A 24,097-nucleotide genomic window follows, 5' to 3' on the forward strand; every position below is an offset into this window, starting at 1 on the left:
CTCTCCATTAGTGATGGCTATGAGTGAGAGAGAACCTTTTTCTGGTGGGACTTTATTTCACGTTAGTGGGTATTAAGCCTCTTTTATAACCACTACTCCCATCAAGTAGCAGTGCTTTAGAAATTTCTCCTATTAAGCCCAATTACAATTTAGCCCTTAATAATTAATTATTTACTTATTAGTCTCTGTCTAAGTCACATGTTTTTCACATAAGACATTAATTCTAACATATAGTTCCAAACTGAGTAACATTCATGCATCATTAGTGGTTTTGAACAATTGTAAAAACTGTATTAGTTTGTAAAAGCTAGTTGTTTACGTTTTATTAGTACCCTGTATTCTTTCACAAAATAACCAGTATTTGTTTTTGTTGGAGAAATATTGGTTTCTCCAGGGGACAGAACTAACACATTGCTCCTTCTAGGTTTATTCTCCAAGTTGATAAATCTTGAGGTCCTTGACATGAGAAGCTGCCACACTGGGACAACTGCTTTGAGTGACCTTTCATCCCTTTAAATTTAGCACACTATTACTTGAATTCACGACCACTTCATAGTAATGACACCCTTTGCACTTCCTATACATTATTTCCTTGATTAGTTAAAAACTTAAAATAACTATTATCAGTGTATATATGTGTAGGTCTGAACTAAGGGCATTGGAGAACCTTGACTTGACTGCCAACATGTTGAACGACAGTATCTTACGGTTTTTAGGTTGGATTTTATCTTTTATTAACTTATCAAAATGTTCTGTTCAACATGACTGTATAAGAATATACTACGCCTGTATGCCATCATCTGACAACTACTTATAACCGGATGTATTAAACAGAGAAAGAAGAATTCACATGGCCAACCAATCTGCAGTACGTTGGACTTGGTAGAAATAATTTCAGTAAAAAGGCTTTTCCTTCTCTAAGAGGGCTCAACATCTCCAATCTCTTAATTTAAGCAGCAACCTATTGGAAGGATCATTCAATATTAGTGGTTAGTACTTTTAGCAATCATGGATTTTTTTGTTTCAGCATACCAAGTTACCAACCCTTTCTTTGTATTTTTATATATCTATAATTTAACTAAACAAGGAAATTAATTGCTATATATAATTCTATTCGATGAGTGAAGAAGACTATTGTATTCGATCTGTAACAATGATAGTGTAATCAATCAATCCTTTGTTTATCCCTGGCAGGATTGGCGTCAAACCATTTGGAAATTATTGATTTCAGTCGTAATAAACATCACCAGTTTTGTCGTCCTTCAAGGTATACACTCTGCAGTTGATTCAATATTTAATCTATTTTAGTGAATTTATATATATAATTTTTCATTATGAAATCGCTTTCTAACAAATATAGTACTTCTGTCCAAATATATAATTTCTCATATTGGTCTGGGCTTAAGATGCTTGAGGAGTTATACATAAGTAATAATCAATTCAAAGGGCCACTTCAACCATATTTTGTTAACTTCTCATCCCTCAGGAAGTTGGATTTTCTGGTAATAATTTTGCTGGTAATATTGGATCTAACCTTGCAAGTCTTACATCCCTTGATTATCTTGGTTTTGAAAGAAACCAGTTTGAAGTCCCTATTTCATTCGCACCATTTTCCAATCATTCAAACCTTAAGTTCATATCCAATGGGAATAAAGTCATACATGACTCACTCTACTTTGGAAACATGGGTTCCAAAATTTCAGTTGCAAGTGCTCAGTTTGTCTTCAAGGGTCGAAACCAATTCTCTCCCCCTTCCAATCTTTCTTCATTACCATTACAATTTGACTTATTTGGATTTCACTGGTTGTAAACTAGGAGGAGAGTTTCCAAAATGGTTATTAGAAAACAACACAAAAATGACAAACCTTGTTCTGAAAAATTGTTCCTTTACTGGGTTAATCCAGCTGCCATCCCGTCCCCTACTCAAGCTGAAAAGAATTGATGTATCTGATAATGCAATAACAGGTCAAATCCTGAGTAACAATATTAATTCAATTTTTCCAAATTTGAAAATTTTAGATATGTCTATAAATGCAATCCATGGTTCAGTTCTTGGCGAGTTTGGCCAAATGAACTTGCTGCAAACATTGGATCTCTCAAATAATCATTTGTCGAGAGAAATTCCACATGAGCTAAGCAACATGAGCTCATTACATACATTGGATCTCTCAAATAATCAATTGTGTGGAGAAATACCTGAAGGCATATTTGGAGTTCTGTACCAATCCAGAGGTAAGGTTTCATCCTTGTTACTGAATGATAATAGATTTACTGGTAGACTCCCAAGCAGCATTTTTAGTCCATGCATCACTTCATTGGATAAAAGCGATAATCATTTGGTGGGAAAGATTCCAAGCCTTATAAAAAACATGTCAGGTTTGCAAGAGCTTCATATGTCCAATAATCATTTTGAAGGATCTATTCCATTAGAATTGACCGAACTTGAAAATATACTTTATCTAGATCTCTCCCAAAATAATTTGATTGGTGTTGTTCCATCTTTTATAAATTCTTCGGGGAGCATTATCCATTTGAGAGGATTATCCAAAAGAATGATCAATGGAAGCTATTCCGCAGTGATGCTACTAGACCTTAGCTTCAACGAAATAATCGATGGCCTTGAAGATTTGATACAGGAACATACAAGGCTGAACATTCTCCTTTTGAAAGGCAATCACTTTACTGGGGATATACCAAAGCAGTTATGCCAATTGATAGATTGAAGCATACTAGACCTTTCTCATAATAATTTTTCTGGTGCAATACCCAATTGCTTGGGTAAAATGACTTTTGATATTAAGTACCCTGAGCTATTCTTGGAAATATTGTCTGGTTGGATTTTGGCAGATCACGGATATTATTACATGCCTTTTGACACACCAATATTACCAAACGTGGAAGAGAAAGCAAATTTCACTTAAAAGAATAGAGCCAACACTTACACGGGGAGAATCCTTGCTTACATGACTGGAATTGACTTGTCCTGCAATAAACTTAAGGGGAATATCCCATTTCAGCTTGGAAACTTGACAAGAATTCAATCATTAAACTTGTCACATAATGATTTGACAGGGCGGATTCCGACTACATTCTCCAATTTGGTTCAAATAGAGAGTTTGGATCTTTCATTTAACAAGTTGAGTGGCCAAATTCTTCCTCAACTGAGTGAGTTAACCTCCCTTGCTGTATTCAATGTGGTGCACAATAACTTATCTGGTGCAACACCTAAAAGTAAAGAGCGATTTTCGACATTTGAAGAAAGCAGCTACAAGGGTAATCAGTTCCTTTGTGGACCTCTACTACCAAAAAGTTGCAATCCCCTACCTGTTATTTTACCAAATGATGAAGACAGTGATAGTTTGTTGGACATGTTTGTTTTCTATGTGAGCTTTGTCGTGTCATACACATCAACTTTATTGGTAACTGCAGCAGCTTTATATATTAATCCTTACTGGAGGCAAGCATGGTTTTACTACATAGAATTGATGAGCCTGAATTGCTACTACTTTATCAAGGACAAATTGTGTAAGTTATTTAAAAATGCAAATATGTAACATATTACATTGTATGTCTTTAACATCAGTTTCTTATTTGTTTGCTCTAAGTGTGATACAATATTTAATAAATAAGTTATGTATACGTTATATGAAAATCATATGTACTGTGGGGCAATAATTTGTGTTATAAAAGAAGTCCTCTTGAGCAACTATCCTACACACACCTCTCCTTCTGCCAAACAATTGAGATGCACTTGATGTCATGTTCCTCTCTAATCTCCAGAGAATCAGGCTATGTTAATTGTTAAGATCACTGATAAATATCAGTCAAATTAAGGGGTGATGATATGTCTTGTGATCTGATATTGATACTAAGTGTTGATACAGACTCAAGCGTTGAGTCATTTTTCAGGCACCTTCCCGCCATATATAAACCATCATCGCCCAGGTAAGGATCTAAGGTATGAAGTTCTTTAAGACTGTTATCATTTTATTAAGGTTAAATTTAATTAATCTGCAAGTCATTTAACTATTTGGCAATTTTTATTCTCAAACTATAAATTCTTCTTACATATTATATTAATTGAATACATGGAAGACCCAAACATGCATTACTGATATTCATAACTATTTCCAAATCTTCTCCTACAATTGATTTAAAGGAAAATTATCTTTCTTATGCTCATATATAAGATTAATTTCTACCAACAAAATATATTCGTATACATAGCAAAACATTAAAATCTCTTCACATGCAATCTTACAAAAACACGTGATATTCAAAAATAATAAAACCCTCCTTCTCGGTTTCACCATAATTAAGAAAACTCATATTTATAAACCTTGACCTTGAGCAACAGGTATCCATGGATACTCCTTTCCTTTTTGATATGAACATAAAAAAAAGACTACCGGACAAAAAAATTTAATTAGGAAAATTGGATAAATCAATTTAAAAGAGGAAAATTTGAAAATTATTGTAAAACTATAATATAGGACAACAAAAGAGTAAGGGTGTTGAACTGTGAACACAAAGAGACAACAAAGAATAACTATACCAAAGTCAAGTTTTGGGATTAAGAACAATTAATAAACAACTATGCCGTCTATGCGATCATGGCTTGTTGATTTGATGATGGACCATTGGAGCATATTAATGATGTGGAAAGGTGTCACCCGAGCATATATACACTGTAGGGTGTCTAAAAGTCGAAAGACTAATTTTAAATGGCTGTAAAGTCTACAAATAATTTCTCAATTAGTGAGGCAAGAAAGGTTCCAAATAATATTCTGAATTGTTTATTTTATACATGTCTTCTTGCTGTTTAATTATCAACACAAAAATGTTTCTTTTGAGATGCATTTGTAGTAATTGGAAATGAGAACATACTAGAGCAAACATTAGTATGGGTAATATTGCTCAGACAAACTAATGTGAGTAATGTCTTTATCTTCTCACCCAATATCATATATCAATCAATTTTAATCAATAATATACTATGTATTAAAAAATTGTTTAGAAAATGGTTTGAAAGCAATCCTCACCACAAATTTACCAAAAAAGGTAGTTAAACAAAAATATCATGAGGAGAAATTAAAGTGGACTTATTTAATTCAAAATATTTAATTTTATCACCAAGTGCATAGATTAACATGTATGAAATTATCCTAACTTAACTAGTTGTTTCAAATTCAAATTTTGAATACACAATCACGTTAAATACTTAAAAAATAAAATTACAACACATATTAGTCTTATTCCAATCGAGCAGAATATCATCTTTACTAAAACAAAAAAAAATGAAGTGATTTATTAAATATTTATTAAATATTTTATTAGTTCATTAATACAGTTATTACTAAGTTTACCTTTAAGTTATTACTAATTTATTTAAAAAAACTAATTTCATAGTATATTAAAATATAACTAAAAAGCTAGTTTCCTAAAAAAGTATTTTTGTGAAAAAAACTTAACAAAATTAATGTCAAATTATATACAGTCCAGTCTGGGTTAAGAACAATGGGTTACTGTTGTATGAACAGGTACAATCCAATATATTACAACTTTCCTCTATTGAATCGGCTCGTAATTGTAAAATCATATGTGCTTTTTTTCTTTTTTGAACAAATCATTGTTCTTCGCTCAATGCTATTTTTCTTCTCCATTGGCTTTACGTTCATGAAATTAAAAGAAAAGAAAAAAGTATTTTTCTGGAGGATTAACTTTTCAAGCACACTGTTCAGAAAATCTTTGGGTGTTTCATTTCCTCTGTTCCTTTGTAGTTCATCTGTCTCTAATTATAAGATTTTTTTTTATAAATTTGTTTATCTTTTTTTTAAGATTTATTTCTAATTTTTAGATACATTAATTATTTTTTTCTTATATATTTTTACTTAATTATTTTATTTTTAAACATTAATGAAAAATAATTAAATGAATCAAGAGATAAAAAAAATAATTTTAAAATGACAATACAAATAATTGAAAGAGTGATTAACTAAATTAATTATTTTTTAAGAGAATAAATTAATTTAAAAAGTCTTATAATTATATACTGATAAAATATGTTTTATGTCTCTTCTGTATATTTGGAATTAGTAGAGCTGGGAAATGGGAATAGTAGGTTGAATTTTTTTTAAAGCTATATACAGAAAGTGCTTGGAAAATTGCGCTGTAGAATAAAGTTTGTATAATGATTAGTGAACGTTCTTCACGAATTAAGTATAAGAAATGCGTACATTACTATTATATCTGCACATAGTGAAATGATGAAGATAACATAGAATTTTTGCTCATTTAGGAACTGATCAGGAATAGGTTTTATATATATCTAATGTAAGCCTCATGGCAAAATTATGAATTTCATGAAATTCAAATGTGGACAAAAACGTCTCCACTCCTCCCTCCACTACTTCATATTGAAATTTAATGTAACGGACAAAAGAGGAACCAATAATCAAATCACCGACCAATTGGTTATCAGTGAAACCTTTGATATCATGTCAAGAAATTCTATTCTGTCCTAAAGTTATACTGTCATGTGAATAATCAATGATTTATAAAACCAAAAGTTTTTTTATAAAAGTGATTTGATAATTGAGTCTTTTAATTAACATTTTACTCTAATAAAAAATTAGTTATATGTCAAATAAAAAATCTCATATAACTCTTAGTTATAAAAAATGCTAGATTTATCTTCAAGACTAGTAAATTCAAAATCATCGTCATAGCTTTACAATTATTGATACCCTACACTTGAAATCCATTTTTATTAAATTCGACAATTATCGATACCCTACACTTGAAATCCATTTTTATTAAATTCGACAATTATCGATACCCTACACTTGAAATCCATTTTTATTAAATTCGTGTATTGTATTTGCACGATGAGGGAAACCCAGCCTCAGCCTCAGGATGATGAAGGCCCACATATAAAAGTTGGTTTTCATAATTGTTGCCATCATCTTTTTGAGTTACTTTTTATCATGTTGGATTTAATATGGTCAAAGATCAACCGGAGTGGTGACCCAAAAGAAAGGAAGAGAAATGTGCTGTTGAAGATTTTTATCATGTAATAATTTAGTCTTTATGGAATGCTTTTGAAGGAGGCACGCAGGAACCAGTGCTTAATGACCTGCACTAGACCACAACTACTTTATAGTGGTCCAAATTTCAATATCTCTTAACATTATTGACAAGCTTTGACCTTTGGGGGAAACCTTGTTGCTTGGTTGCAAACATTTGTCTTATGGAAGATGAAACACAATGCTATCATATCACTACGAAAGCGAAATAACATAAGCAAAAGGGACAACTGAGACCAACCTTCTTGCAAATCCAGTTGTGTGGCTGTGGCCTATCAGTCTTCTCTAATTTATCACTTGAGTCTCATATTTTCACAATTTTAATTACCTACGCTGCCCATAGAACCTAGTAAGCGTGGATAACAAGAAACACAAATTAAAGCAAAGAAGGGGCTTCATTCTCCAAGATTTTAAATTAAATACGTTGCACCAAAAGACAAAGAAAGAGAGGGAGAGATCAGTGTATTTATGGAATTGAGTTTTTTAACTTTATTTTTTGGTACATTGGTAATTTCAAGTTACAATTGCTTCTATCCCTATTTAGTCAAAAACAATTTTACTAGTAAACTAACAAGAGTTTTGTTGTCTAGCGTCTTATTTAATGTGTTTTGTTGCCTTGAACCTTTATCATTCACTTTGCCAAACATGGGATGATGGGACTGCTATCATTTAAATCAAGACCACTCTTGAACCTTTATCATTCACTTTGCCAAACATGGGATGATGGGACTGCTATCATTTAAATCAAGGCCACTAATTCATATGGTTTATTATTGTTATGTTATTGTTATTTACTATGATTTGTGAACCTTTCAAGAGATGTGAATGTCAGTTATTGAGATTGTGTATAATATTTTTTTCATGGTTTTCCAAAGTCCAAAACACAAGTCATGAATCATGATCTTGGAATTTTAAGATTAAAAAGTATTAATTAGTGTCTTTTTTAGGTATTGATTAGAGAACTAAAAAGATAAATATTTTTATTGAAATGTGTAAAATTATATTGTTTATAATCTTTTTGACATTCTCTTATAATTTTTATAATAAATATTTTATTCTTTTAACTCTTTAACCAATATGTTAGGGTACTTGCCAGTAAAACCCTCATTTTATTTATTACTACCTCCAAATTTAACCAATATGTTAGGGTACTTGCCAGTAAAACCCTCATTTTATTTATTACTACCTCCAAATTAAAATATAAGGAAAAAAAATCAATGTGTAATAAAATAAAATATACCTCCAAGTAAAGTTTAACCAACTCTTTATTATTTAATGATATTACTTCTAAAAATATCTTTCTGAGTTTTATTTCTAACAACTTTTTTCTTTTTTGTATTATGCAATTAAATGCAACCAACTATTTCTTATTTAACAATACTATCTTTATGCTTAAATGATGTTAATTAATTTTTTTAAATAAAGAGAATTTTTTTTGTTATATTTCAATCCCGATGGAATACTAAAAATAACATTAATATTTATTACAGTGGTTATAAGTGGTAGTTAGAGAAGTTATTAGTAGTATAAATTAATAGACAGAGATAAAATTATAGTTTCAAGTGACACTTAGGCTCTGCTCAGTTCGCGCGACAGAAATAAGAGGCTTCGGACGGAAAGGATTTTGGTGCTGATGATTTTTAAAAGAAGTAATTAAGTAACCTGCTTGTGGGTTCAAGTATTTAATTTCCTATTTTATTTCAATTAAAAAATTTTATAATATCATTTCTATTCAATTTCTCACTTATTTCTTTTAAATCAAATAATAAAACATATCATTTTATTTATATTCTATTTCTTTTTTTAAAATTATCTTTCTTTTATTTTTATTTATTTTATTTCTTTCCTCTAAACCAAATACAACTTTAATCAAGATGAGCGGACCTAAATAGCCAAGCCAATTGGGCATGACATGAGACATTGGCAAATATCATTGTCTTTTCACCCTAGAAAATGCAATGATAATTCATGCAAAAACACGATAATGAATTACATTTTGTAACACATCATTATAAATTGTGTCAAATAAATATTTTATTATACATCAAAGGTTTTTATTTCCTTTTTGTTCTTTTCCTCTTAATCTAATCACTTCTATATTATAAATATGAATTCTCGTATTGAATGAGAACCTTTCAGGAATCCTTCTTCAACGGAAGTGTTTTTTTAAAAAAAATCTTGAATAATAACATTTTAAGAATTATTATCGCATGTCATTGAGCCACATTCATCCTTGTAAAATAAGAGGAAAATAGAGAAATAATAGAGTGAAAATCGTATGTTGGAGTAAAATAAAAAAATATTACTAGAAAGAGAGGGCCACAATATCCATTAGCCCAGGAAAAACAAGTTTGGACTTTCTTAAAATCAATTTTTGAAAGTTTCAAACCAATATTTTGAACACATGCAACTCAAGGATCCGGGTAAAGTTAGGGAATATTGCTTGAAAAAAAGAGTTGGAACTTAAAACAAAGATTTGGAAGCTTTAGAATCAATTATGGAGACCCAATAGGTGGATAGAGAAGAAAAGAACATCATAAATGAAATCTGCAAGTGAAAAGAACAAAACAAAAAGGGTCAAACAACGACATCTCTGATGATGTCAATGGTGGTTGATTACATGGTCAAACTCGACGAAGGGAGATGAGAACCATGGTGGTAATGGATGCACCTAGATCGCACCCGAGAGAAGTAGATCTGCCAAAACCTGAAAAAGATTAAAAGAGATGGTCAAAAAAGGTGGCGGTGCGTGATAACTCTGATGGCGTCAGAGAAAATTAGGCTTAACCTATGACTAGGAGACGAGTTCGATGGTGCTCACAATGGCAAATTTTGCATATCAAAATATGGTTCATCGAATAAGAACACTCGCGAAAAAAATTACCAGAAAACATGGTCCACCAAAAACTAAAAAAATAATTATAAAAGAAAGACATATAAGCAAAAGGGCTCAGCAGGAACTTGTCCCCCATGAGAGATAATTTTTTCTTATTCCCTCAACCTAACTTTGATACGATGTAAAATAAGAAAAAATTAAAAAATAATAAATTAAAAATCATGTATCAGAGTACACAATTTTCATGTTTATATATAGACTTATAATACTGATTATACGTAAATATAAGATATTTGATTTCCAATAAATCAAGAATTATATGCATATGAACTACATTTATTACAATTTCATTTAGAATATCTTTCATATACTCAACAATCCTAATTAGTAACATATATTAAATATCTAATTTTATTTTCAACTTTTTATTCATTTCAAATATATTACTTCTTAATTTTAATTTGATTTAACAATCAAACCAAAAAATAAAAATTCAACTATTTCAAACCACTTTCAACAACAATGGCAAAGTTATAAATCGATGTAGAGTTTGTATCCTTTGCTGCGCTTTGTATAATTATGAATCTATGATCGATTAGAGAAATATAACTAGATAATTTCATAACTTAATTAAAAACCTTAATACGGTTTAAGGACCTAACAACACATGTGAAGTCTAGCAGGAAAATTAATTCTATATTCTGTGGCTATAATTTCTCATATGCTCACACTGCAGGTGAACTCTATAGGATCCAAATTCTATAGCTGTAGCAAAGCAAAGGAGAAAGCAAAGGATTGTTGTGTTGCATGTGTTGGGTGTTAGGAACAAGACAAAGAAAGCACGCGTATAGTATAAGTTATTTGTTTTTGAATTTGATGAGCTGGGTTTGCCAATGCCTAAGTGGGCACCACCACTCACCATCGCTTTCTCCATCGCTGGATGCTAACCAACAAAGGTCGCCACGGTGCTTCGTGGATTAATTTCAGTGAAGTGTTTATATATATAATTTTTTCAGAAATAAAAAGAATAATATTATTACTTTTTCTATATTTAACTCTAATTTTATCACTTATGTGAGGTTAGGAGAGTGTTATATATATATATATATATATATATATAACATTTAATTAAATTTGTTTATACGTGGTCCCCTTTTGCATAATGTGGGAATTCCTACTCTACTTTTTCTCGTATTTGGCACTTGTCACCCTGGCACAACTTTTTTCTTTTTTCTGCATAACCATACAACCCAAAAAAATTATCCTTTCCAAAAAAAAGTGGTTCATTATTTATGAAACAGGGGGGATCGCTTTGAGGAAAAGACAAGTATTGATACTCGATGTACATGTTACATTTAGATTCCATTATTTTTTTTGACATCACTGACTTATCTATTACATTTTCAAAACCCCATGCTTCGAATTCATGTATAAGTAATTAAAATATTACTTTTTTTTTTTTACAAAAATATTAACTTTTTAATGTATACGATTTTGAATCTTTTTTAATGTATAAATTATATTAGTTAGTACTTTGTTTTCCTTATTTACTCTTATCTAATGCATTATCAATAAATTATATTATTTAATTAGAATTAATTCAAAAAATCGTGTCATTATATAAAAAGAAATAATTTATTTATACAAACATTACATTAATAACATTAAATATGGTATTAATATTTTGACATAATTAAATTTTTCATACTTGAAATATAGACCGTTTTTAGATTATTACCTAACATTATTTTTTTTCTAACCAAATACCTAATTTTTTTTAATTTCATTTTACTATTTATCGTTAGTCGTCTTTCAATAAGTAATGATATGACAGATGGATTGTCACGTCATCATGCCTTATCACGAAAGTCTTGTCGATGATTGATTTTCGTTAAGTGATGACGTGACAGACAAAATGTCACGTCATCACTTAACGAAAATGAATTAACGATACATAGTAAAATAAAAATAAATTTTTTTCATGTGGGTATTTGTCAAAAAAATAAATATTTTTAGGTAATAATTTAAAAATGACCTATTTTTTTAGGTAAGAAAAACTTATTTAAGTCAATTTGAAAAATATTTTTTTAGTTAACAAATGATAACGATTAGTTTTATCCAAATAAATAATTTAATTTCAAACAAAATGATAAATGATAAATTTTATTATTTTATTGAAAATAAAAATAAAAATGATAATCGTGAATTTAAGTTGTATTTAAAAGTAAATCTTATAAGTCAATAAGAAAAAAATATTTTCAAACACTTTTATTTGATCAAATATTTATAAATTTGTCAAAAAGCTAAAAATTAATTAAAATAACTTGATTAATATATATGTAATTTACTTTTATATAGATTTAAGAAATTTTATCCTATTTATTTTTTTAAGATAATTTTTAAAAAACATTAAATTAATAAAATATTTTTTATTGGTAGGAATAAAAAAATATTATTTGAAATTTACAATAATTCACCTATCAATTTATCATATTTAATAAACTGAACTAGATTAATAAGATAGTATTAAAGGTGAAATTAAAGTGTTAAGATACGTACATTTAATATTTGGGCAAAACTGAAAATGAACCCGACATGATTAAGCAGTGAAATATATATTTTGGGTCCAGAGAATAGTGAAAGAAGACATAACATATTACATGTGTACATTGATCATAGACTGCAAAACATCAATTATATATGATTTAAATAAATTTTTCATATCATATATTAAATAATTTTTTCATAACTGAAAAATATGTCATTTTCATATTACTATCTAAAAATTCATTTTTTGTCAAATAACTACTTGGAAAAAAAATTAGTTTCATTTTACTACCTGCGGTTAGTCGCTTTTCGTTAAGTGATAACGTAACAGACAAAGTGTCATTTCACCATGCCCAATCATTGACACATCAGTGCCACTTCATTGAAGGTGATGACATGTCAATGAGGTGTCTATGACAAGGCGTGAAAACATGACACTTTGTTTATCACATCATCACTTAACGAAAAACAACTAACAACAGGTAGTAAAATGAATTTGAAATTTTTTTTTAGGTACTTGATTTGAAAAAATGAATGTTAGGTAGTGATATGAAAACGGCCTATATTATAGGTATAAAAACTTAATTAAACCTTAATATTTTTTTTATCATGATATTGATACTAGTGAATTTTCTTTTTTCAATCATATTTTTTTATTCACAAGACAAGACTGAAACTTTATTTAAAGAAATCGAACAAATTTCATTCAAACCAATGACTTATTAATGTTATGTTACTATTTCTTTTATCAAATCTAGATAAATATATAGATAGATTTCTTTTTACTAAATATAAATAGATAGATACTTTAAGTTTTAATCCTTACATCATCAAATAAAACATAAATACTTAAATTCGTCATTAAAAGTATATTTCATTGACATATTAGCATTTGAAACATGAACAACTATTTTTTATGTCTGGATAAATAAAAATATCAACATATTAATCTTATCATTAACTTGGTATGTGAAATCTAACATCTCTAATGATCTGATAAGTGAAAACTGAAATGTTATGAAAGATATTGTCAATTAAGTAGTTAACTCTACAGGATTAATGTGTCATTAAAATGTTCGATGAATTAATTTATTATTTTTAGAATTTAGTTTCTCCTTGTTTTCCTATGCTCTTTTTCTTTTCTCTTGGACCACCTTAGCCGTCGTAAAAAATTGTCCTTCTCTCTCTTTCTCTTCTTATTTTTCTTTTTACTTCTTATTCCCCTTTCACGGTGGTGAAAAATCCATTGTGGGAATTGGTTGAACACTTAATGAAGTAAACCCGACATCCGCCATGGGCAAAATGGCACTCGTCACCATATTTGCATCCTTCGGCGGTATTGGATTTGTTCCATATGCGGGTTTTAACAGCAGATGGAGCAGAACCATTAGGGACAGGTGGTGGTGCAACAATGGTTCTTGGTGGAGGAGCACAGTACGTTTTAAATTCATCACATGTCCTATAACATTATAATTAACCACCGAAAACATAAATGTATGGAGGAGATCTTGAGGCTTAAAAGCTTCAAACTTTCAATGCACTCAGAATTCTTTTTTCGAATACCTTGTTCATAAAAAATAAAAAAAAATAGAATGATGGGACCATGAAATTTTTAGATTTGATTTGGAAAATGAAATTCATAGATTTGTATAAGAAGGAAAGAGAAGGATCTTCAGAAATATCTTTCCACACGACGGTGATATAAGAGAAGGAGAATGAGAAATGAAAAAAAGATTGAGAAAAGAAGGAAGAAATAGATTCCAAAAATGATAAATTAATTCATTGGTATTAATTTTAATGACAAATTGGTTATGTCGTGTAAGTTATCTAATTATTAATATTTTTTTCATGACATTTCAATTTTTACTTGTCATGTTAGCGTCAATAGGAACGTTAGATTTTACTATCAAACTAATGATAAAATTAATATGTTGGCTTTTTTATGCATTAGGGAAAAAAAATAATTTTTCATCTTGGAGAAACTGATATGTCAGCCAAATATATTTTTAGGGAAGAATTTAGATATTTATCCTCAAATAAATAAATAAAAACACAAATGTTATTTTCAGGACAACTGAAGAATACTATTACGTCATTGAGGTTTTTAAATACGAAAGAGAAGTGCCAACAATTTAACATGTATTTTGATACTACGTGACACGTATCCTCTCATATCATGTGAAGCAATTTAAGTAGAGGCCTGAAACACCCATTCCCCCAATTCCTCGAGTGTATTTATTACTGCGTTAGCTTGCTCTAAAACATAAAATGCATGCAATTAGATGAGTTAACTATAATGGAGGGAAATCATATAATTGAATGAAAGTAAAATGCGATTGTTACTCTTTTAAGACTTGAGACGTAGTATCATTATGATCTTCTTCGTTTTTCCTTTTCAAAAGAATTAATGAATTTTTTAATTAAGAAAATTAATATTACTATTTGGTATAAAAGATCTGTTTGCTTTTTTTTTTTTTTTTTTTTTATCAAAGTTGACGTACCACTAACTGACCAATATAGTTATTAATGGAAGATAAAAGATGATTTTAACCCAATTGCAAATTTGCAATGCGATAAAACTGTACCACTTTTTGGTCTTCAGAAATTTTAGCTTTCATAGCGTTCAACTTTTCTTAGAAATTATATTTAGCACCAAAATAAAAATGGTAATATATTGATTCATTGAAAAACAAATTGCCTTACTACAACGGTTTTCCTCTCTAATCAAGAAAGGCTTGTCTCCCACGAGAAAGACTATTGCAAGAGAAAAAGCCACAAAGTGTTAAAAATAAACCTAAATAATTTTCTAATTACTCAAGATTTGTTTACATGTATTTTAAAAAAATTACCGATATAACTTGATGTAGTTGTTAGATAATTATGCACTTTGGCAGGTGACCATGATCTCAATTGCATATATTTTTGTAAGAAAGAATATTATCTAGTACCATGATATTATTATGAATTATGTGTCAGTTTTTGTTGTGGGAAGACCATTTTTAGTGAAATTATTCACTTTCAATCTCATTTTTCTTAAAAAAACTATATTAATTTCATTCAAACTATTAGTTTCTTAATAGCTTTTAATACTTTAACATATTAGTCATTGGTTTCTGGCATGAAATAATCCAATTTTTTTTAATTATTTATAGAAATGGTTAAATAAATAATATTTGATACGTAAAAATTGATACTTTATTAAGTACTAGATTATTATTTAATATTTTGCTTTTATCCCTTACCAATTTAAAGAGAGTTTATTATATTCCCTGGTTGAGGTACCCCTACTACTACTTAGAGAAAGTGAAAGTGAAAGTGAAGTGCAACACTGCAGATGCAGTTGCAGGGGAATCAGTTAAACCGTATTTAATTTTCACAACCTCCAACTCCACCAACTTACCCAATATTCTTTACTTTCTTCCTCCGTCTTCTTCCCTTTCAAACCCTAGAAACAGCAAAATCCCCCTTTTGATGCAAATGGGATCACTCCACCAACTCTAGAGCCACACCCTTCAAGATTTAGCTCATGCCCACTTCAATTATGGCTCCATTTTCCACTTCCCCCCACTTCACAGCCTTCACCTTCCTCATCTTGTTCCTCAAAACACAAGCTTTTGATCCACTCTCTTTCTTTTCCTTCACGGATTTTGAGAAAGATCCAAATTTTAAGTCAAGTGTGGGGCTTTATGGCAATGCAAAAGTTGTCAATAATGGTTCTGAGGTTCTTCTTTCTGGGAATGGTGGGAGAGTCATATACAAGAAGCCCGTCAAGCTTGTTCATGGTGGAGCAAGGGAATTGGTCTCATTTTCAACTTACTTTGGGTTTTCAATGTCCTTGGATAGTGAGAAGAGTGGCTTGGCTTTTGTTATGGTTCCTAGTGGTGTTGAAGGTGAGGTTTTTGGTAATAGTTCATATGGGCTTTCTTTTGGATTGAAGGAAAGGGAATTTAAGGTTGTCGGTGTTCAGTTTAGTGCTTATGGTAGGAATGGGGGTTCTGGTAGTTGTATTGTGTCCATTAATGTTGGTAGTTCTGTTCCTGTTAAAACAATCAATGCCTCATCTGTCATTATGGGTCTAAAAAGTGAGGGGAAATTGCATGCTTGGATTGATTATGAGGCGAGTTCAAAGCGCTTAGAAGTTAGGTTGAATCAATATGGTCAATCAAGGCCAGTTGATCCATTGCTTTGGCATTCAATGGACTTATCAAATGTTTGGGGTACTGAAGAGATGTTTGCAGGCTTTAGCACAGTGAAAGAGAATAATACTTCTCAAACATGCTTTCTCTATTCATGGAGCTTTATTGTGAGGCATTTTCCACATTGGATGCATTCTGAGCCTCTGAATCCAAAGGTCCTTGCTAAGAAGACTGAAACTCCAGCAGTGAAATCCAGAAGTGATTGCCTTTTGAGGGTTCTTGCTGCAATGATATTTGGTGCTGGATGTGGAGCATTGACAGCATTCATTGTGCTTTATTTGTGGACCATCTTTGGTAATAAACGACCGGTGGTGCCGGAGGAGTATGCTATGCAGCCTGTAGATTTTGAGTACAAGAAAGTGAGCATTGTTGTAGATAAAACAACCATCATAGATGCTAAGGAGTAGATCTACAGTTGGATGCTTGCATTGTAAATCAGTGTTTCTTGTATTCAGGTTTTGCTTTGTTGTAGTTTGATAAAGAACTGTTTTATTTACTTATGTCATTGTCTATTTTTGAGCAAATTGAGATCCAGATCTAACTCTGAATTAAGGATACATGGCTTACCCTTTTTTTTGTTTCTGAATCATGACCAAATGTCCAAATCTATGTTACTATTAATTTATATATGATGTTGTTGACAGAGATTTTATTGTCTGATGATGACAAATAACCATAATCAGTTTGTATATTGAATATTGGTTGGCTAACATTAGCAGCGTGATATCTCTTGATACTCGGTCACAGATGATTTTATTGTTGGTTTTCAAGTGTAGATGTGGAATTATTTTATTTAATGATATTATTTTGTAAAGTAGCAATTATTCTGTAGCTCCTCCCTTTTATCAGGTTTCTCAGAAGACAAGAACCTTTCTCTCCCCTTATCTTTCTTGATGTCCTTCATGCCTACTGTGAAACCAATTAGAGGTAAAAGAAACTTGTAGATGTTTCATTGACAGGCACTTTGATTTGTTTGTGTAATCTGCTACCTTTCATCAATATTGAAGCACTTAATGCTACATAGGTTGGCTGGTATATACTTTTTAGGCATTCTTTCAATCGTATTCCCTGGCTCTCTGCCTTCAGCAGAAAATGTTTCTGCTATAAAATCATTTAAGTAAATATTTCTTTACTATATTATATATTATTAATGATTCTGTTTGGCATGATTCAATCTCATTGGTTAATTGCAGACAATAGTACCTAACCTTGTCCTGGCCATTATCCTCTGGTAAATTAATGGGAATGGAAATAGGTTTTCAAATGGCTGCATTGATGAATATGATTTGTCTATAAGCTGAAGCTTTCAAAGCCTGAAGTGAAGTTTTGAGCGTGTTTCTGTTTTAAAGATTGAACTTAGTTTCTTCTTCCTCTGTCATGCATTTGGAGCACATTTCTATGTGCTGTTCTGAAATTGTCTTTCTAAATGTGTATGTTTGCTTACATTTGCTCAAATAATCTGATCATCACGTGATATTGGCATGAAGTATATCCTTCTTTAACTTAATCTTGTAATGCTTCTCGGAAGGAATTTCTGAACGTTGATACATCAATATAGTTGTGCTTTGCATTTTACGTTTTGAAAGTCAGACATCTCTTTTGCCAGCATTGCTTTCTCCTTTACCTGGGATACATTAATACATTTAGTATTCATGGCCTATGTGTGACTTCAGATTTGATTTTGTTTGAATTTTTGTATAGAAAGGTCGCACTGGAGTTAAAACTTATGATCAAAATTTCAAAATAAAACTTGGCAGAGCATTCGGTGTGATTATTACCGCATGTAATTAGTTGTTGATTAGTTAGATGGTCGTGGTTAGTTAAATGGACAGTTATCTTTGATATAACCTACCTAGTATCTATCACTAGGGTGTAGGATAAGTAATTTCTAACTGTACTTGTCTGAGGGTATGATTGTAACTCTTCTTTATTGTGTAGCCTAGTGCCCTCATTTGTGATTGTTGCCTTCCTCCGAGTGTCAGAGGGGTTAGGGGGTATTTTCGTCTGCATAAATATGTAAATATTCGAGATATGTTCCTATAAAAATTTTAGTACATTTTTTATTCTCATACAATTAAAATGTATCATCTTTTGTCCTGCACGTAGGTCTAGATATTTGAACCTATTATAATGACTTTTGGCATCAGTTATGCATATAACTTATATAAATGTGACCTTTTTTTACATCGATCATGTATATAATCAATGTAAAATGTGACATTTTTGTTGTGTATATAATCGATGTAAAAAAGCAATCCATATAAGTTTGGATGTCTAAACCTTGCTCCAAGTCAAAAAAATGACACATTTTAATTTTGTGAGAACACAAAATGTACTAATAAATTTGTAGGGATGAATTCCAAACGTTTTTAAATTTATGAGAATGAAAAACATATTTTGACCTTATTTTGGAAAGATAATATTATGGTAATATTATTATTATTATTATATAATTATTAGTTTTATATCTTATCTTATCTTTTAAGTTTTGCACTCTTTAATGGTCAAGTTGTAGTTCTCGTGAAAGTTATAATGTTTTCACTTATCAGCCTTTAGCCTTTGGGGGAGTAGATGCCTTTGAGGTGTTCGCATGATTTTCGAGCTAAACGCCTCTTCGAGAACTTGTTTGTGATTGGTGTTCAAGGTTGTGTATTGGAATACGTTGGTCGTGGGGAACCTCTTTCCTTGGACGAGTCTCGGTTCCTTTTCTTCCCTTCTTTATTAGCATTTTTCCTCTCACCAACTTGTTCCACCCACGTCTGATGGCGAAGCTTGACCAACTCTTCCATCTGCATATGCTTAGCCACCTTTTGGCATAACTCATTCATATCTGAGGCCGACTTCTTATATAAGCTATTCACGAAAAGGCCTTTGTTGTAAGGCTATGATCCAATGGTGTAAGGCAACACTGAGTCCAATCCTCCAATATACCACTAATCTTCAAGAAGCAAAGGACTCCATTGATGAAGAAGATCCAAGGCCTACAAGCTCCACATGGAGCTACATCACATGGGCTAAGTATGAGCCCACTTATCTTTGTACATATTAGATTAAGGTTCCATTATTTTTGGGCCTTTTATTTAGGGCTCCATAATGTAGGTAAGGTACCCTAAAAATGTAGGATTTTTTAGCCCTTGTATTTTAGGGCATCTAGAGTAATTTTTGTATTAGGGTTAGTTTTGTAATTTCACATGAATTACGTGAATATTTGATTTTGCACAACTCTGGGATGATTCAACATAAAATATAGTCATTACTTGTGTTTAGGCTGACTTGGGTAAGATAAACATCTAAGTGCTTGTTCGGATCCATGGTACCATCATATTTGTCCATCTTGAGACCCTTCCAAGAAGGAGGGGGTGCTTCCATGATACCATCGACAAAGGGATGCCTTTAGGTTCTAGTTACCATGGTTTTCATTACTGAGGTACGAACCACCGAAGCGCATGGTGTCTCCCCTTGCTAACTATCCTTGTACCTCACTAGCCGAGCCGTGGGCATACAAGTGGTGTTAGATGGGTCCGAGATACCTTAGTTTCCTTTCATATGATGGGTTGGTCTCCAAGTTGGGTCTTGTCGTTGGTTTTGGAGTATTGCTTGTTGTTGCCAAAAGGTATATATTCCTCTACATGACATTTTTTCAAGGCCTCCAACTCAACCTATAATTCTTCAATCGCATTTGAGTGGTTGATCATGCATGTGCTTACTGTGCACAGAGTGTGCATTGGTGAGGCTCTATGCTCCTATGTTAACACTACCTTTCGTGTTCACTTGGCTCTTTGTCGTTACCATTACGTATAGGTCATAGGAAATTTTCACTTGGGCCATGATGGATGCCAAAATGTACTTGTCCAATAATACAATTGTAATTCTCATTTGTTGTGTCGAATTGCCTTTCTCCAAGTGTCAAGGGGGTGGGTACCTACAAAGGTACCCCGACGCTTAAATTAGACATCATTCAATATAGTAAAATAAGAACAATAATTATAATGAACAATTAAACTTTACCTTAAGAATCCCATCATATATACATATTTTAATGAGCCTTATAATATGATGATATTATTATTTTGGTAAGATAATTTTATGATAATATTATCTTTATTATTATTATTAGGTTTGGGGGGGGGGGGGGGGGGGGGTACATTATCATGTGGTAAACTTTAAAATAATGGTATATCTCTTATGTCCTTTTTTATACTATGTAAAATTAGGCACAAGCTACAAGGAAAAAATAATTTTTTTGTGTATGATGCAACAAAATTAATACCCTTTAGATTGATATCATTCCATGGTGTTATGTTACACCTTCCACGCCTTACCACCACCTTTCTCCTCTTTTTTTTCTTCCTTCTCTCTCCCCTTCTTTCTATTGCAAACCACCATGATTCTTTGAGGTCTTGTTCTCTTCGACTACCAATAATCCTAAACCGCAACCACACCATCCTTCTTCCTCCTCCGTCAAGGGTAACATTAAGCATTTTAACATCCTAAAAGATCATGCCGAACAATGGTTTCGTGTTGGTGCGTCATGTTCGGCTTTTGTGGTGGTGCCTCGGGCTTAGATTTTGTGGTGATGCATGGCATTGGTCGATGTGGAACACAATGGATGTGGTGGATTCGTTGTTTCTGTGATCGGTTTTGACACAAAGCAACCTCACCCAAGCATTCTATTTTTGCCATCACATTCTTCCTCGATTCAAGCCCAAGTCTACAAATCAACAAACATTCAAAACATCATCAATTCTCCACCACCAACGTAGCTATATTTCATGTTTCCTCCGAGGAGATGGCTTCCAAGACATTCATACGTACTATGTCCAACGTGGGGTCTACAAACTGTCAAGCTTTCATACGGTCATGATATATTATTAGTATTAATATTGTTAATGTATACATTTATCAGTCTTGTGGTCTATATGGATTCATAGAAATCAAATTGTTTTCAATAATGGCCAACCAGATCGGGGGAGACTTGGAGAGTGATGGAACTTGTTCAAATACGGTCCTAGCAATGGAGTAGAGCAAGAGTGAAATCCTGTACATTTTCGTGGCATGGCTGGAACTCTTTTTTGGCATAGTGCTTGCAATCTTTGCTAGTTAAGAACAGCAGATTCCATCTTGTAGAGTATGGTGCTTTTTGTCCCATTACGGTTGCTGTTTGGAGGGTGTGCTAATCTCGCTATAATCCTGCTGGTATGGAGTGTTAGTCAGTGAAACCACAATGATAGGGAATGCCAATTGGTGTGCAGATGACTGTAAAACTGGGACTATATGTCTTCTGCACTAGGGTGGTCATACCTCACATCGGTTACTGCCTCTATTTATGAGATATTATCACCTAAATATTTCATAACTTTTGTGGTTCTGGACCTGATTTGGTACTACAGTTATGCTGCACCTGTAAGTGGTATTTCTTATACCACTTTCTCTCATTGTTTGGCCGATAAAATTAAATCAGCATTTGCATTACAATTTTATTCAAACCATCATTTTGCAAGCCAACACAAGAAACTCAAATCTGTTTTATTTTTGTTACAGAAGAAACTCAAACTCAAGAATGTAATATCGTTACAGATATTACATTAATAATTTAATAAGATGAAGCACCTTGAAGAAATGCTTGATTGTTAAACAGATGTTATACCAACCAGATATGCACAATGAATTGAGGAAACTACTAGCCAAGCAAGATCTCAGTAAATTACGATTATCTCCAGTTCCTTAGAGGAAACTACAGATAGATAACGCAGTCTCTGAACACCATCACAGATCCCATATATTTCCCACGATACATGCTTTAAGCACTAATAGGCTTAAAAAAAACTAAACACATAGGAACACAAATCTAAATAGAATAAATATACAAAATACACAACAGAACTCTGCAGCTGGTAAAATCCATAGCTGATACAAACAATATTCAATACCCATTCAAAGCTTAAAACAAGTTTTTTTAAAAAATGGTGTGCGACCTTGATTTAGGCCACAATGTCAATGTTTGTACAACAAAATCGCAACAACCATAATTTAAAACCTCGAACTGAAGCTCGACCAGTGGAAGAAACCAAACCATATCAAATAAAAAAAATGCAGTCATAGTAGGGGCAAAGGATGTTTATCAGGCTCAATCATATAGATTCACATCACATTGAAATAACGTGGTTTATTAAAAAAAACACATAAATCCAATAAGAACATCAATGGATCTCAGCAATATATGGTTATCTTCAATTCCTTTGGGAAGATTCGGATAGATAACGCAGTTTAAAATAAACATCACCGATCCATAAATCCAACCAACTAAAATGCAAAAAAAAAAAAAAAAAAATCAAAATTTTCGGGTGTGAATAGGTCAAAAAGCTGAAATTTTTAGAAAAAAAATAAAGAGAGAGATTGCAGAAAGAGCATCTCAGAGTAACCATTCCCCATTAGCTTCTTCACTGGTAATCAAAGTGCAAGGATAACATTGGAATTGCTCATCACTGATGCTCGCAAAAACAGAGACGAGAATAAGTAAAAGACAGAATCGCATGTTTGAACCTCAGATTTGATTCTTGGAATTCCGAATGAATCTACGACGGGAATGAAAGGGACGAGGTTTCTAGTGTAACAATTAAGACTGCGGCGTTAGTGTTCTGAGAATTTAAAGAAGCGCGTAGAACCCTAGGGTTTTGTTTGAAGCCTTTGGATGATGCCTTCATTTTCCGTTTTCTTCACAACGGAAATTTGGGCTTTTTCGTGTCATTGTTGAACTTTAAAAGCAATAGCATTTGCTGTCAAAAGAATCTAATTATAGTATTTTGGCATGTAAAATTTGCTTAAAAATATGAAAATTATATAAGACAAATATTTATTTTATATTAATAAAAATTGTAATAATAAATATTTAAAATATATAAGTTTCATTATAATGAAAACTATAAAAACATTATTTTTGATATATAAATTGTACTTTATATTTATAATAAATAATTTAAATACTAATATTATATGTAATTATATGTTTGAGTGAAATTACACTTGAATCTCTTAAATAATATTTGGAGTTCGAGTCTAAATAATAAAAAATACGATAAAAAAAATATTTTTAAATTATCGACATTCTTTTAAAGAAAAAAAATGAACCGTTGAAATTTAATTTAGAGTAAAGATTTCTTTTACAGAATTTAGAGATAGTGATAAATAAAAGAATATACATAAAAACAAGCGTTTAACAAATACGTCACAAATGTTGTAAAAAAAAATGTAATAAAAAATAAAATATTTGACTGATGTGTGTTCTCATTTTAAAAGCTTTTGCACAATCAATTAAAAATCGTATTAATTGTGATTTTTAAAATAATTATTATTAAGTTAATAAATTTATTATATATGATGATTTGTGATGAAATAACTATCAAAAACTATTTTACACTGAGCATAACCAATTT

At 31.3% G+C, this 24,097-nt stretch overlaps 1 protein-coding gene, 3 non-coding genes and 1 pseudogene across 4 annotated transcripts; 2 read left to right on the forward strand and 3 right to left on the reverse strand.

Annotated features, from left to right (window-relative positions):
- Positions 1-1,334: 1,334 nt before the first annotated feature.
- LOC100809804 (receptor-like protein 15) lies at positions 1,335-3,554 on the forward strand (annotated as a pseudogene).
- A 12,195-nt stretch (positions 3,555-15,749) lies between these two features.
- On the forward strand, positions 15,750-17,289 carry LOC100800406 (L-type lectin-domain containing receptor kinase VIII.2). Its single transcript, XM_003552169.5, has one exon. It carries the CDS (start codon positions 15,995-15,997, stop codon positions 17,069-17,071), a length of 1,077 nt encoding a protein of 358 aa, XP_003552217.1. The 5' UTR covers positions 15,750-15,994; the 3' UTR covers positions 17,072-17,289.
- A 5,063-nt stretch (positions 17,290-22,352) lies between these two features.
- Positions 22,353-22,443, reverse strand: LOC113000292 (small nucleolar RNA snoR27). Its single transcript, XR_003265583.1, has one exon. It is a non-coding gene; the product is annotated as a small nucleolar RNA snoR27 (small nucleolar RNA).
- Positions 22,444-22,866: 423 nt separating this feature from the next.
- On the reverse strand, positions 22,867-22,956 carry LOC113000291 (small nucleolar RNA snoR27). Its single transcript, XR_003265582.1, has one exon. It is a non-coding gene; the product is annotated as a small nucleolar RNA snoR27 (small nucleolar RNA).
- A 113-nt stretch (positions 22,957-23,069) lies between these two features.
- On the reverse strand, positions 23,070-23,159 carry LOC113000290 (small nucleolar RNA snoR26). The gene has a single exon (XR_003265581.1). It is a non-coding gene; the product is annotated as a small nucleolar RNA snoR26 (small nucleolar RNA).
- Positions 23,160-24,097: the final 938 nt, after the last annotated feature.

The sequence above is a fragment of the Glycine max genome, chromosome 18 (assembly GCF_000004515.6).
Source record: "Glycine max cultivar Williams 82 chromosome 18, Glycine_max_v4.0, whole genome shotgun sequence".
Lineage (NCBI taxonomy): Eukaryota > Viridiplantae > Streptophyta > Magnoliopsida > Fabales > Fabaceae > Glycine > Glycine max.

Bases quoted from the DNA above. Each gene is read 5' to 3' on its own strand.
- LOC100800406 (XM_003552169.5), top strand. From the start codon at position 15,995: ATGCCCACTTCAATTATGGCTCCATTTTCCACTTCCCCCCACTTCACA.